The sequence below is a fragment of the Rattus rattus genome, chromosome 6 (genome assembly GCF_011064425.1).
Source record: "Rattus rattus isolate New Zealand chromosome 6, Rrattus_CSIRO_v1, whole genome shotgun sequence".
Classification (NCBI taxonomy): Eukaryota; Metazoa; Chordata; class Mammalia; order Rodentia; family Muridae; genus Rattus; species Rattus rattus.
Genome location: NC_046159.1, coordinates 30,096,647 through 30,111,677, shown reverse-complemented (window position 1 = coordinate 30,111,677; position 15,031 = coordinate 30,096,647). Strand labels below are relative to the sequence as shown.

Here is a 15,031-nt window from a genome sequence, read left to right as displayed (position 1 = left end):
TCCAGACACATATGTACAAGAGGATGGCCTTATGGGATATCGAAGGCTGGGGAGGCATTGGTCCTGTGGAGAGTCGATCCCCCATTGTAGGGTGATGCTAGATTGGTGAGGAGAGTGGATGAGTGTGTGGAGGAGCACCCACATAGAGGTACATGAAGAGGGGAGAAGTAGGATAAAATGGAGGTTGTGGAGGGGCAACAGGGAAGGGGATATCATTTGAAATGTAAACAAAAATGCTTTTAAAACTCCAATATTATACAATTTAGAAATTTATGAAACATTGGGGGATTGTATGTATTCCAGTTTAAAATATGTTCATGATGTAAAAATTATAATTACTAATCATTATGTGTTATCAGATATAATACTTCATACAAGCTTACTATTGTTATCATAGATCAAGAGATATTTCATTCACAACACTGTTAAATTGTCAATCATGAGGGATCCTAGGGTGACACAGGTCTGTAAGGGCTTTGTTTCACCCATTAATGATACTTAGTGTCTCTTGGTGTTACCTACTGGACCTGGTAGTCCCTGATTAGTATCAAGAGACAGTCCACTACTAAACATATGTTGGAACAAATTCAGGTTCCTTTTATATCTGCTCCTGGTGGTATAATTATCCTTAACATTCTGGATAAGGATAATGTAACAGTGTTGGTAATTTAACAGTGTTGTTAATGAAATATCAGTTGGTCATGCATGCTTTGGTTTTGGTGGTGGCACGAATGAGAAATTCAGTGCCTTGGAAAGCACTTTAAAGAAATAGTTTCAATGTTGAAAATATCTAGCTATGTCATATTGAATGAAGAGTCTCCAACATTCTACCCTGACTGTATTATGTTCCTGACAGTGGGGTTTCTTTTTGATGCTGGCATATGGAAGGTAGCAGGATGAGGTGTGGGGACCTGGAGACTCACTAAGCCTTTCTTTTAATTCCAGATGAATTCCCTTACCAATTTTTCAGAGAACAATGAAGAAATGTGTGTAGTGGTTTTTCTTTCCTTTTCTTTTCTTTTCTCTCCTTTTCTTTTCTTTTTTTCTTTTTTTTTTTTTTCGGTGCTGGGGGCCGAACCCAGGGCCTTGCGCTTGCTAGGCAAGTGCTCTACCACTGAGCTAAATCCCCAACCCTGTGTAGTGGTTTTTCTATAGTTAGCACTCAAGATTTGCACTGAGATATTCTTGGTTTAATGCAGTTCTTAGTCTGTTAGCTGATTGGAGAAGAATATCAGGCAGATGTTGGATTTACCTCTGGAAAATTTATGAGCATTAGAATGGAGGTGTTGATTTACTTATACTTCAGCTGTCAGGACCATTGTGTTGAATTTTTCCCTTAGAGTGAAAAGAGAGGGCAGGGTTCTGGTTGCTGTGAGATGCTTGTTACAAGACTGTGGCCTTCAGTGTTAAGAGAACATCTTGCCATTTGTTTGCTGTAAATTGTGCTTTTTTTTTTCAACCTGGTTTCACTACAGTTCTGATAACTTGTTCCAAGTCAGATAGTTAGGTCTTAAACAGGAGATTGATGCTAGTGGACCAGAATGACAAAGTCTCACATACAAGGACTCTATCCATTTACAGGGAAAGAGTATTTAACTGCAGATGTTCCTGTAGTAGCCAGTGGTTGATTTTTGGATAACCCTACTCATCACTGTTTTGTGAGTTACAATTTCTTACTGAATGTGGGGCTCATTGTTTCAAGTAGACTGGCTAGAGTATCCTGTGGGCTCCTGGAATCTGCCTGTCTTTGCCTTGTCTAATACTGTACATACAGCTGCAATTCACCACTCATGGATTTTTACATGGTGTAGGGAGTCTGAATTTTTGCTGTTGTTCTGGGGCTCTGAATAAAACAACTAGACCTGAACCTTTAACCACTGAGCTAGAGTTGACTCTGTGGGTCTTCTAATCTTGTTCACTTGGTAGGTCTGCAAAGAAGACTACAGAAGTGCAGGATTTTTGCTTTTTTCCTAATAAAAATGTGATGAATCATGGAAAAATGCTAAGGTATGATGATGGAATATATTTTGTGGGATGAATGGCTTCTGACTTCAACTCTTTTACAGGTTTCTTATTTTATGTGTATTGAGTATTTTGGTTGCCTGTGCGTATGTGAACAACCTGCATGCCTCATACCCTCAGAGATGACAAAAAAAAAAAAAAAGGATTCTCTAAAACTGGAGTTCCAGATGGGCTGTCATGTATGATCTGGGAACTGATCTCAGATCCTCTGCATGAATAACTGATGCCCATAACTGCTGAGCCACCTGTCTCATTCCTGTAAGTGAAATCTTGGTTTGTCTGGCTTATTTTGTTAACTGTCATTGTGCGTCATGGTAATTAAAACCATAATATCACACTTGTTAGATAGATGCACTACCCCTCATCTACACTCTCAGAATCAGGCTGATTTTTAAGTTGTAGTTTTCCTTTGCAAATTTATCTGGGCCTGTGTGACGTGAATATGCTTTTACTAGAAACATGTCCAATGAATAAGTAGATAAAAGTGTGTAACCTTGATTTCTGTGTGCAGCCAACCACATGGGGAAATGACCAACACTGGTGAGTGACTTTATCAATAATGCAGGTGCGTGCCACAAGCATTTCTTCTATAGACAGCATCTTAGGGTACAGTAAATATAGCATTAGTTATAGTATTATCAGTTATTTTCCTTCTCAATGGGCAAAGTGACACATTGGATGCTGTGTTTACCAAATGTGATTGCTGTCCCATGCCATTTACAGTTTTAGGATCACACAGTTCTCCACCTTCAGTCATGGTTCTGCAAAGACACTCAGTGACAGAGTGAAGAAATGGAATGGCTGATGGCTGAGGAAACAAGGAATGGGACTTTGGTCCAGGCGTTTGTCCTTGAGGGGTTCCCTGTGGCCGAGCACCTGAGGATCCTCTTCTTCCTACTGCACTTGCTGGCCTACTTGGCCTCCCTCATGGGCAACATGCTCATAATTACCATCACCTGTGTGGACCACTGACTGCAGACGCCCATGTACTTCTTTCTCAGCTCGTTCTCCTTTGTGGAGTGTTGTTTTATAACTACTGCTATCCCCCAGCTCCTCACCATCATTCTGTCAGGGAGGCAAAAGATTCCCTTTGTGGCCTGCTTCTCACAGGCCTTTATTGTTTTTATCCTGGGTGCAACAGTTTTTTTCCTTTTGGGTGTGTTATCCCTGGACCGCTATCTGGCCATCTGCAAACCTCTACATTACCCAACCATCATGAGCCCAAGGATGTGCTTCCTTCTCGTTACTGTCTCTTTAGTTTTGGGATTCCTCTTCATGTCCAGTCCAGTTGTGATGCTTTCCCAGTCATTTTACTGTGGCCCAAACATTATTCCTCACTTTTTCTGTGATTTTGGACCACTGGCAAATCTCTCCTGTTCGGAAACCAGGTCTATTGAGATGCTGTTTTTTAACCTTGCTTTAGTTGTGGTTTTTACTTCCTTTCTGATTGCCATCTTTGCATATAGCAATATAGTAGTCACCATAGTGCGTCTCCCTTCAGCCAGGGAGCGACAGAGAGCTTTTTCCACCTGCTCCTCTCATCTCATTGTCCTCTCTTTAATGTATGGGAGCTGTGCATTTATATACCTGAAGCCAAAGCAGACAAGCAGAGTGGACACCAACAGAGAGGCTGCTCTTGTGAACACAGTAGTGACACCCCTTCTGAACCCTGTCATCTACACCCTGCGCAACAAGCAGGTCCACCAGGCTCTGAGGGATGCTCTGTCCAGGGTTCAATTACACAGATATCAGAGGAGCAACGCACCTTCCCTTTGACTTAGTCTAACACCATTTTCATTTAAACTTTCTATTTTATCACATCAAATTCTCCTCATTTGTTATTACAAAAATGGATGGCATATTCTGTAATTCCATATGGAGTCATTAATAATCTTGTGATGAAAATTCTTCCTATATTGGTGGCAATTAAGACCACAGCCTCATATATATTACATACGCGTTATAGTCTGAACAAAGTGGCTCAAATTATCTATGCATGATTTGATGTGTGTTTTTCGTGTGATTTCACAGATCCTCTAGAGGAACAAAGAGAGTCTTGAGGGTAGTGTTTGGAATGGATAATTTAATTAATGAGTATTAAGAATGAAATATTTCTTTGATGCCAGATTTATGTGATTATCATACTAAAATATGAATACCCCATAAACAATAACTGTCATATTAATAATAAACTACTTTTCACCACTTACTACACTTGTTTCCCATGAAGCAGGCTAGTGTACAAACAGACATCATCACACCCCTAGTTTCATAAGATGTAAAGCCTTGAAATGAAAAGTCTCCATTACTTTCTTTCATTTTTATTGGATACATTTCTTTATTGACCAGGCTGAATTCACTCTGAACCATAAACTGAAGGACCAACAAAAGGTCATAGGAACGATGGATTGTTAAGCTGACTAGAGTTGTAGGTTGGTTACCGTGCTGGTGAAATGCAAATAATTCGGGAGAAATTACCTCAGAGGTGAAAGAAATCGGACTGTAATAATCACACTTCTTGATATGAATTCATGGACAAGGTCAGGCCTGCATCTTAGCACCAAGGCAAAATGGATGTATTAAACAGTCACGCGTCATGAGACAAGCTGAATAGACAGCAACACAGGAAAACACCCATGTCCTGGTTAGGTTATTTTTTTTTTAATTGAACCTCAGTAGGAGAATGGCCTCCACCAGATGGCCGGTGTGTATGTCTGTGGGGCATTGTCTTCATTGTTGACTGACATGGGAGGGTCCAGCACACATGAGCAGTGCTATCCTCTTCCCTGGTCTGGTCAGCCTTGGCTGTGTGGGAAAGGCAGCTGACTGTGACCATAGGCGTCAGAAAGCAAGCCACAGCCTTCTGCCATTTCTACTTCAAGCTCCTGCCTTGGGATCCTTCCCTGGCTTCCCTTAATGAACTATAACCTGGAAGCCAAATAAACCTTTTACTCCCAAAGTTGTTTCTAGTCTTGGTGTTAATCACAGCAAAGAATACTTAAGCACTGTCCTCTTATATTATAGAAAGGACAAACTGAAACAAACATTGAGTCCACAGAGGTAATTCCAACTTTACCATAATGACAAAGTGTAAGTAGTTTAAGACTTTTATTTTAGAGAAAGAGGCTTTTAGTATATGAGATGATTATGGCTTACATTTTAAGAACATAGAGACAGTCTTAAATTCATAACTGCAAATTTTCAAAAGAGCAGATGGTATGAAATAATAGCACTCCAAGTAGATGCAGAAAGATGCAGTAGTGATGCGTGTGTGTGTGTGTGTGTGTGTGTGTGTGTGTGTGTGTGTGTGTACAAAATGGTAGATTTTGTACAGGAAAAACTGCAATTGCCAGAACAAGAATAAAGAACACACAACTGTGGGTGAAGTTCAGTGTCATTGCTTCAGGTATTAACAGGGAAGAATAATAGTGAGTGTTTAGAATTGTGGGAGCCCCCAATGAACAAATGGGGCCTGAATAATTAGCACATTCTTTATTTTGCATTTGTAGGATGCCCATTGGAACATGAGCACTTTATCATAATAGAACATTCATTGGGCTATAAACTCAGTGTCAAAACTCTTCACAGGAATGGAAACATAGGATATTATTAGGCCACAGAGTAAATGAAAAAGAAACAACACACATAGCAACAAATGAACTGAGAGAACTTACCACTTGGCTGTAAAGGACTCAGTGTAAATGATGACTTCATGACAGAAAAAGTTATAAATAGAGTCTAGAAAACGCTATTCCTTGAAAGAACTGCAGGAACAAAACATACAAGGAATGGATTTTAAAGGGCATTTGCTTGTGTATTGAAATATTAGGAACTTGGTTAGCTAGAGAGAGAAGTGGGAGTGATAAAGGCCATGACAATAGAATGAAAGGTAAGGATTGAGATCAGAGGGTGTGGGAAATGTGATGGAAGTGCTGTGATGTATTAGAAACATCTAGAAAAGACTTTGAAAGCAAGACATTCATTGCATGGTTTCCTCCTCTAGCAAAGTCTCTTCAGAGTCAACCTTTAGCACATAGGACATTCAGGAAGTTGGAAGATACCATCTGAGACATGATTCAGGGAGGAGCATGGCAGTTGAGAAAGGCTGAAGGAGCTACCACAGTCCTCTGATTCTGTCTTGTCTGTGCAGGCATAGGAATGAGGAAGACTTTTTAATAGTTCTAGCCCAAGCTCCAGCCATTTTTGATCAGTCTTAGGAGAATCCCAGGGTAAAGGCCAGAAGTAGTGGTGCACACCTCTAATCCCAGCCTTCAGGAGGCAGAGAGGCAAGAGGATCTCTGTGAGTTCTAGGTCAGCTTGGTCTAAGAGAGAGGGGGGAGATGGAGAGAGAGAGAGAGATAGAGAGAGAGAGAGAGAGAGAGAGAGAGAGAGAGAGAGAGAGAGAGAGATCTAAACTTTGAGTAGAAACCACTAAATCAACCAGCTGAGACCCTTCAGGTTTCAGAACTCAAAGGAAAAGTAGTAAAAAGGGTTTGTTTTGTGTTTTGATATGTGCTATTTGGATTGCACTGTTTGAAGATTAAATACCCTCTTTCTCTAGGTCACTAAGTTTTAATTCTGCTGTCCCAGTACTCTTGATGTGGAGCCTGCAATAGATCAGAGCTGACCTACCATGACCTATCACATCCTTAAGTAAACCTGATTCTCCCTCCTCCTGCAGCTACAAATTCCAATCTCTCCTCAGCTAGGGATGGTACCTCCTACCCACCTTCCTACTTCTTGTTGGGATTTTGTCTCATTTGAACTTGTGCAACACATAACCACCCTGAGTTCCTATGTACAATTGCTATGTTGTGTCTTGAAAACACTTTCCATGTTCCCATTGACCGTCTCTGACTTGAACAATCTTTCCAAACCCTCTTCCATGAAGATCCATGAACCAGAAGAGGAGGGGTTTGACATGGATATCCCATTCATTACTGAGCACCCTGTAGTTTATAATCTCTGCATAATGACCACGGGGCCGTCTGCATAGTGTGTTTCTGTGAGTTAATTGCCATCTATTGAAAGCAGAATATTCTTTGTTGAGGGTTAAAAGATGCACTAAATTATGGGGGTGTTGGTTTGAATAAGAATGCCCTTCAGAGGCCCATAAAGTTGTAGGCATCAATTTTAATGCTTTCCTACCAGGGAGTGACACTATTAAGAGGAGTGGGCTTCGCTCTGATGCCTCTGAGCTCCATACTCCTGCCTGAGAAGTTGCCAAGGAAAGGACATGGAGACGGGAACACACAGGGCTCGAAGCGGCCTACCTCTCGATGGGTTCCTGGTTCCACTGCCCTTCCTTCAGGCGATCGCACGCCTGCACTTCTGATTTCCTGACACCTTCTTCTCGACCAAATCTCGAGGTCTCCGTCCGGACCGAGCCTCGGACCAGGTACTGGACCAAATTGCTTTCCCGGCTCCTTGCCCTGCTCCCTAGCTTGCTCCAGAAGCTGCTTATTTGGAGTTAGCTTTTCGGTGCATGATTCCGACCAGATAGTTAGATTTTTCAGCAATTTACAGCACCCTGAGAGCTTTGAGAGGACAGGAGGAATCAGCCGCTCCCACAGTGCAGAAATCTTTTGAGTTCTCTGCGGCTGGACTTTTCTTCGGAAGACTTGGCTGTCAGTTCTCTTGATCAGCTAGAGGAGGGACTCTGGTGGCAGTGCTCATCCTCAGACCTGGAATTGAAACTCAAGGCCCAGGAAAGAGCTTTAGACTCTACAGCGCACACTTTCCTCTTGGAGCAGCAGCTGTGGGGAGTGGAGTTGCTGCCCCGTCCTCTTCAAGCTGTTCTAGTCTCCCACCGAGAACTTGGCTCTTCATCCTCTGGGCCTCTGAGCACTCAGAACTTGGGCAATTTCAAGGTAGTTTCCTATCTCCTGAACCCTTCCTACCTGGACTGCCTGCCCCAGTTAGAGCTGCGCTGTCAGAACAGCTTCTGAGGTGGCCAACTTGTGGATTTCCGAGCGCTATCCCCAGAGAGCTGCTACCTTTCTGAAGGTGGTTGTCACCCCAGCCGCTGCTTGCTGAGATGTCGGCAACTGCCTGGCGGAGATGTCCAGCCCTCTCTACAGAAGGCCTGCCGGAAATCCACCACATTCGGATGAAACAGCTAGAATTCCTTCAGAGGCAAGAGTTACCCACCCCTGACCAAGACAATGGCTATCATAGCCTGGAGGAGGAGCACTGCCTTCTCAGGATGGACCCACAACATTGCACAGATAAGGTAGTACAGGCGGTGTCCCCTGCTGCAGCCAGCCCGCAGCCCACTGAGAAAAATGTAGAATTGGTGGTTGAGGAAGTTTCACAGAGCCCCCAGGGAAGCAGTCTGTCCTGTGAGTTAAGTGTGCAAAAAGAATGTGAAGAGGACCACACTAATGTAATTGACTTCTCAGACATCGGGGGGTAACCTTCCTGTTTCTCCCAGACCAGCTTATACCAACAAACTGAAAGATTATATTTTGGGAGGAGCCTCCAGTGACTTGGACACCAGCTCCGATTCTGAAAGCGAGGATTGGGATGAGGAACCTAAGGATGATGGTTTTGATAGTGATGGCTCCCTGTCTGAATCAGACAGGGAACAAGACTCGGAAGGGCTTCACCTTTGGAACTCCTTCTACAGTGTAGATCCTTACAACCCCCAACACTTTACAGCCACAATTCGGACTGCTGCTAGAATTGCCCCCAGAGACCCATCTGATTCAGAGAAGTCCTGGTCTGGCAACCCGGATGTAGGGAGGTCTCAGGCCACACCCCTTCCCGAGACCCCTGACCAGTGTTCTGGGGAGGAGGATGACTGGGAATCCAGTGCAGAGGAAGCTGAAAATCTTAGATTGTGGAACTCTTTCTGTAATTCTGAGGGCCCCTTCAACCTTTTAAATTTTAAGGCTCCTTTCCAAGCGTTAGGGAAGAGCTGGAAAGGCTGTCAGGACTCGAAGGCATCCTCTGGGGCCACAGTGGTCTTGTCTGGGCATCAGACCTTACTTTCTTGTAAGGCACAACTGTAGAGAGCCAAGAAGGTAATGTCCAGGCTGCGGGCTGGGTGAGAAGTTACTGAGTATTATATAAGTGGTGATGAGGATTGCAAAGGACCATGGGAAGAGTTTGGAAGGGATAGATGCAGGTTCTAGAAAAGAATTCAGGAAACAGAAGTTGCCATTGGCTACTGCTTGATGTTTGAGCACAGAGAAAGAGTGTTTAGCAGACTGCAAGACCGTGTTTCAAAGGACTTCCTGTTGTACAGCAGTGCTAAGCAGAGGGAGCAGCCTGCAGCCCTCACCCACTCCATCTCTTACTTGAGAGGTTTCTTTTAAAAACAAACACTGGCAGCTGTCCTTGGACATGGTTTTAAAGAAACAACTTGTTTCTAGTGATGTAGTTTAGATATTTTTGGATAATGTGTCTCATTAGAAACACACACAACTCCAATAATGAAGGATCTCTAATCTTTAATCCTTTCTTTTCCTATATACTTGGATGTGGGTTTTGTTTTTTTTTTTTTTTTTTTTGTTTGTTTTTTTTTTTGTTTTTTGTTTTTTTTTTTTTTTTGAGACAGTCTCACTGCATAGTTGGCCTAGGTCTATGTATGAAGACCAGGTTGGCCTTGAAATCGGGATCTTTTTGCCTTTGTTTCCTGTGCCACCATGCCCAGCTGGAAGTGTTTTTAAATATCCTCTGCTAACCTGGGGTGAGAGGGGCCCTTTGAGTTTAATTCTGCACTTTCAAAATGTTTCTTCTGGAGGCAGAGGCTGGTCAGGCCAGCCGGGCTATGTGGTGAGTTCTAGAGGACAAGCAGAACAGAACACAGGCTACTGTGGAGACAGAGGCAGGAGGAGAGACAGGTCTGCCTGGAACTCAGGGAGCTCAAGGCCAGTGTGGGGTGTTTAGTGAGACCTTTTTGTTTTGAACTCAGAATGGAAAGGAGGCTGGGGATATAGCTCAGCAGCAGAGGGCCCTGCCTACATGTGCAAGGCCCTGGGGTCAGTCTCCAGTACTGCAAGGAGAGAAAAAAACAGTCTTGGAAAACTATAAGACTTAAGCCTCATATTCAGTCCTATCTCAAACTATGCATACTTCTATAAAAACTGAGTTCTTGTGTGCTTTTTCTATTCTAAAATCAATGGGTTGTATGAGTTTGCTTTCATATATTTGTGTGTCTGTTTTATATTCTGAAGCGGGGGATTGAAGCAGGCTCTCACTGTGACCTTGCTTATGGCAGTTTTCCTGCTTCAACCTCCTGAGTGTGGAGCTATACTTGTGTTGGTCTTTGGTTTGTTTGTTTGTGTTTTGGTAGTCTAGGCTGGCCTTGAACTCATTACTTAGCCAAGGATGACTTGGAGAGATCCTTTTGTCCTCTGGATTGCACATGGCATGCACCATACATCCAGATTTGATTTTTTTTCTATATCTAGGTCTATTTACGATATTTCCAAGGACTGCCACAAACCCACAAGTGCAGTGCTTTCTAGACTGGGAAAGCCGTGTTGGCTTCTTAAAGGCACACGCAGTGTCGCCCAGCTAGGCTGCCAAACTTTAACATGTAGTATATTTGGTTCCTGTGCAACGCCATTTAGAAGGCACCTGTATGTTGTAGCTCCAGTTGACTGTGGCTTTCGTAGCTCTCAAGAATGGGCAAAGATTGTAAAGCACTCTGGGAAGTGATCATTGCATTGTAGACTTTTAGTTTTTAAACTTAGAAGCCAAGAATTTTTCTAGGAGGTATGTAGGGGACATCTCAGAAATCTGTTTTATGTATCTTAAAACCAGTGTTACTTATACCCTGCCTCAGCACGGGCACTTTTCAAACCCGTCTTGGCGACCCTGTAAACTTGGATTGTGCAGTTCTGAGTTTGCAAGTATGAAATGTCAAATACAAAGGTCAAATCCAGGTCCATTGTGTTCTACCTTGGATAGAGAGAAGAAGAGCAGAAATAGAGATAGATCAGTCACAAAGTCTTAGTGTCCTCCCGGAAGCTTGCTTTTGAATAGAGTGTGTGGCTTGGGCCTGCTTGTTCAGTTAGCTTCACCTCCTGTGCATGCACAGCTCTTTAGTGGTCCGTCCTTACCCTGGGACTAAACGTGCACTAAGGAGAGGCGCTCTGGATTGGTCGTGAGGATGAGCTTTTCTCACAAGAACTGGCAGGGTAACTACCTCAGTTTACAATCTCCTGGTTATTCTGCCTGATGTGCTCTAAGGTCTGCCTCAGTGGTGTCAGGTGTCAATCCACACACAGTAGGAAGAGTGCAGTACCAGAAACCTTGGGCTTATTGTCGAGAACCCTCATTTCTGTGGACTTTGTGCACCTGCCTTTTGTGAACTCCAGAGAGGGCGTTGCAGAGTCTGGTTTAGTGCTGTGGAAATGGGCCAATTTAGAAGCCGTGTTGTTTGGAAAGCAGGCGTGTTGCCTTTAGGAAGAAAAACTGTGACAATGTGTAGACATTTCTTTTAAAACCAGACTGCAGCTTAACACTGATTTCAGAGGATTAGTTTGGTTTTGTTTCTGAGACCAAGCAACTGTATATTTGCAAGGGATGAGATATCTATACATTGACGATGTGTTTGAGATGTTTGAAAATTGTTCCAGATTATAACTTCACTATCAAATGAATAAATGACTGGTTAAAATAATCATGCCTGCAGAAATGGTCAAATGGTGGCAAAGACAGAAGGGTCTTTATGAATTGACTGTAGGAGAAAAACAAAACTATTGTCATTGTCATCCAATCCCAGGGAAAGAACACCTCGAGGCAAGGCAGGCATGGCGGTTCTAGCTGAATACTTCACACATGCAGGTCTTACAGTGGTGCTTTAGAGATCTGTGTAGCATGTGAGGCTCTGTACAGGTGGGGACCCACACTTCTGAGTTCTGAAATGTGGCGACCCTTACCTAACTTGAAATCAAAACCGTCAGATTTTATTTTTTATAATTTAAGAAAGGTAGAGATAGAATGATTTCTTTTCTTGGAATGAGATTTTTTGAGTTGGCTTCAGATTAGTCATTTTACATGTAACTAGTGTAGGCTTTATAGCTCAGATTACATTTGTATATAATTATTAACTAATCTGTAAATTGTAGTAAATAAGTTTGCAATTATTAAATGCTATATGACATTTTTATGTAAAAAGAAAAAGAGGTGTGGGCTTGTAGGAGTAGATGTGGCCTAGTTGGAGAAACCGTTTCACTGAGGGGGTGCTTTGAAGTTTCTGAAGCCCAAGCCAAGACCAGTCTCTCTCTCTGCTGATTCTGGTCTGGATGTAGAACTTTTAGCTCCTTCTCCATCACCACATCTGCCTGGATGCTGTCATGCTCCCCACTATGACATCAATGGATTAAACCTCTGAAAATATAAGCAAGCCTCAATTAAATGCCTTTAGAAAAGTTGCCTCTGCACAACAATAGATCACAGAGAAATGCAATTGGTATAATAATAAACCATTAGGAATTATCTTAAATATTCATGCATCCAAATAATAGTAGTAGGTTCTGCTCCACAGAGGATAGTAATGCCAGACTCTATCTTCTCTCTCTCTTGGCTTCTACTTTGTGGAGAAGGTTCTAAATCAAACCAGACAGGGACTGCCCTGACACTTGAGTCACAATTGCTCCACTGGGCTAATTTTGCCAAGCCAGTCCTCATTGTAGTTCTCACGGTTCACAGCTGGGTAAGACTCATGATCACTTTCCTCCTCTGGTAATGTCAATAGCAACTTTTACCACTAGGAAAGCCAGACTGAAGGGCTGAAGCTTCCAGGTGAGTAACGACTTGATTTCTCCATATTCCGTGACTCAGGTAGGGAGAATTTGCAAGAATAAGGTCTTACAATGATCTTATGTAGGGTAACAAAGAGCAAGGACAATAGCCAGTAATGTTAGTGGTTTATGGGACTCTACCGGGAAATATCTCAAATGGGGAATCGTTCATCTCAGTACCATGAATTTTATTTGCTACCAAAGTATCTAGCAGGGGTGTAATTTGTAATTTCCTCATTATAAGGTACCTCCATTTAGACACTTTTCATATATGTATGTGTATGTGTATTTGTCAGGGGCCTCAAATAAACTGTTGTGTGGTGCCTGGTTGGTGGCTCAGTGTCTGAGAGATCTTGGGGTCCAGGTCATTTGAGACTCCTAGTCTTCCCATGGGAACTCCCTCCTCCCCAGATTCTTCAAACTTGTCCTGAATTCAATCATAGTCGTCCCTGGCTCCCATCCATTGACTGGGTGCTTGAACCTGCATCTGACTCTTTCAGCTGCTTGTTGAGCCTCTCCAAGGGCAGCCATGCTAGGCTGCTGTCTGCAAGCACGCCACAGCATCAGCACAGTGTCAGGCCCTGGGACCTTCCCTTGAGCTTGATCCCAATTTGGGTCTCTCACTGAACCTCCTTTGTCTCTGGCTCTTCTCTACATTTGTCCCTGAAATTCCTTTAGACAGGAACAATCCTGGGTCAGACCTTTGACAATGGGATGGAAACCCTATTCTTCCATTTGATGTTCTGTCCCTCCCTCCACAGGAGCTGGACTCTAGAAGTTCTCCCTCCCCACTGTCCAGCACTTCATCCAAGGTCCCTCCCTTTGAGTCACCTCCCAGGTCTTCAGTACATTCTCACTCCTACCCCCTCAGGTTGCCTGTTTGCATTCTTTCTTCTGGCCCTCAGGGCTTCAGTCATGTTCCTCTCTCACGTCCAGTACTTGATCATGTTTGCCCCTTTCCCTCCCTGTCCCCTCTCCCACCCAGGACCCTTTGTCTAACTGCTCCTCACATGATTGCATTCTCCTCCTTCCCAACTAAGATTGAGTCACCTAGCTTAACCCAATGGCTTATTAACCTTCTTGAGTTCTGTGGATTGTATCCTGGGTATTCTGGACTTTATTGGCTAATATTCACTTATTAGTGAATACATATCATACATGTCCTGTGGGGGCTGAATTATCTCACTCAGAATGATATTTTCTAATTACACCCATTTGCTTGGAAATTCATAATGTCTTTGTTCTTAACAGCCGAGTAGTATTCCATTTTGTAAATGAACCACAATTTTGGTATCCATTCTTCTAATGTTGGTCACCTGAATTGTTTCCGGCTTCTGGCTATCCCAGATAAGGCCAGTATAGATATAGTAGAGCACCTGACACTGTGCCGTGTTGTGGCATCTTTGCATATATACCCAAGCTGTTTCTTCATGTCATTAAACAAGAGACTAGACTCAGAATTCAGCCTTATCAGCTTTTCAGTGTGGACTGAAGATCAACATGTCTCCAGGAATCATCCACGGTTCCAGCAGCAGATTTGAACTTGAGAGGCAGCATGCCTGGTGACCTGAGAACTAGGTTCTCAGCCTATACAGTGTGCATTGCTGGCATCGCTGGACCACACACTCATATCGTATAAGCCAAACCAGAGAATTCTCTTTGTAACATGTGTTCATTCTATTACTTGCATTTCTCTAGAGAAGTCTGGCTTACATAGTTCAGTGTGGGATGATGTCACAGGTGAGGCATGTACAAGACAGAATGAGGAGGCCTGTCATTGGACGAGAAGGAAGGATGGGTGGGAGAAAAGTTTGAGGGAAGGGGAGAGACTGGAATGGAAAGAGGAAGAAGAGTCAGGAGGGACAGTGAGAGACAAGTCATGGTGGAGACAACATGGAAACTGATGCTAAGATTCCACGCTGTACCTTTACAGGTTGTTATGAGTGTTCTTAAGGGATGGATGTGTACTGGGCTTTGTATGTTTAGGTTGACAATTATATCTTATCAATTGGAGTTAAGATTAGGGTGTTATGTGTTCTTTCTTATGTAGATTTAAGTGTAAGGGAGTGTGGGGCGATTGGTCTGGGCTGCCATGGAGTTGGGATGTGTGTTTCTGGCATGGAAACCTGCCTTGGGAACTAGAGAGGTCGGAAGATTGCTGCCAGGCTCAAAAAAGACCTTCAGCAGTGTGATATGGGATGGAGGAAAGCGGGTGAGAGGCTTTGCACTGAGATTAAGATATCAGTCAGTTA

General features: G+C 43.2%; 1 protein-coding gene and 1 pseudogene across 1 annotated transcript; both read left to right on the top strand.

The window, feature by feature from the left end:
• Positions 1-2,814: 2,814 nt before the first annotated feature.
• Positions 2,815-3,798, top strand: LOC116904623 (olfactory receptor 6C4-like). Its single transcript, XM_032907413.1, is given in 1 exon segment — positions 2,815-3,798. A coding segment is annotated over 1 exon segment (984 nt).
• A 3,460-nt stretch (positions 3,799-7,258) lies between these two features.
• LOC116904636 lies at positions 7,259-9,366 on the top strand (annotated as a pseudogene).
• The last annotated feature ends 5,665 nt before the right edge of the window (positions 9,367-15,031 follow it).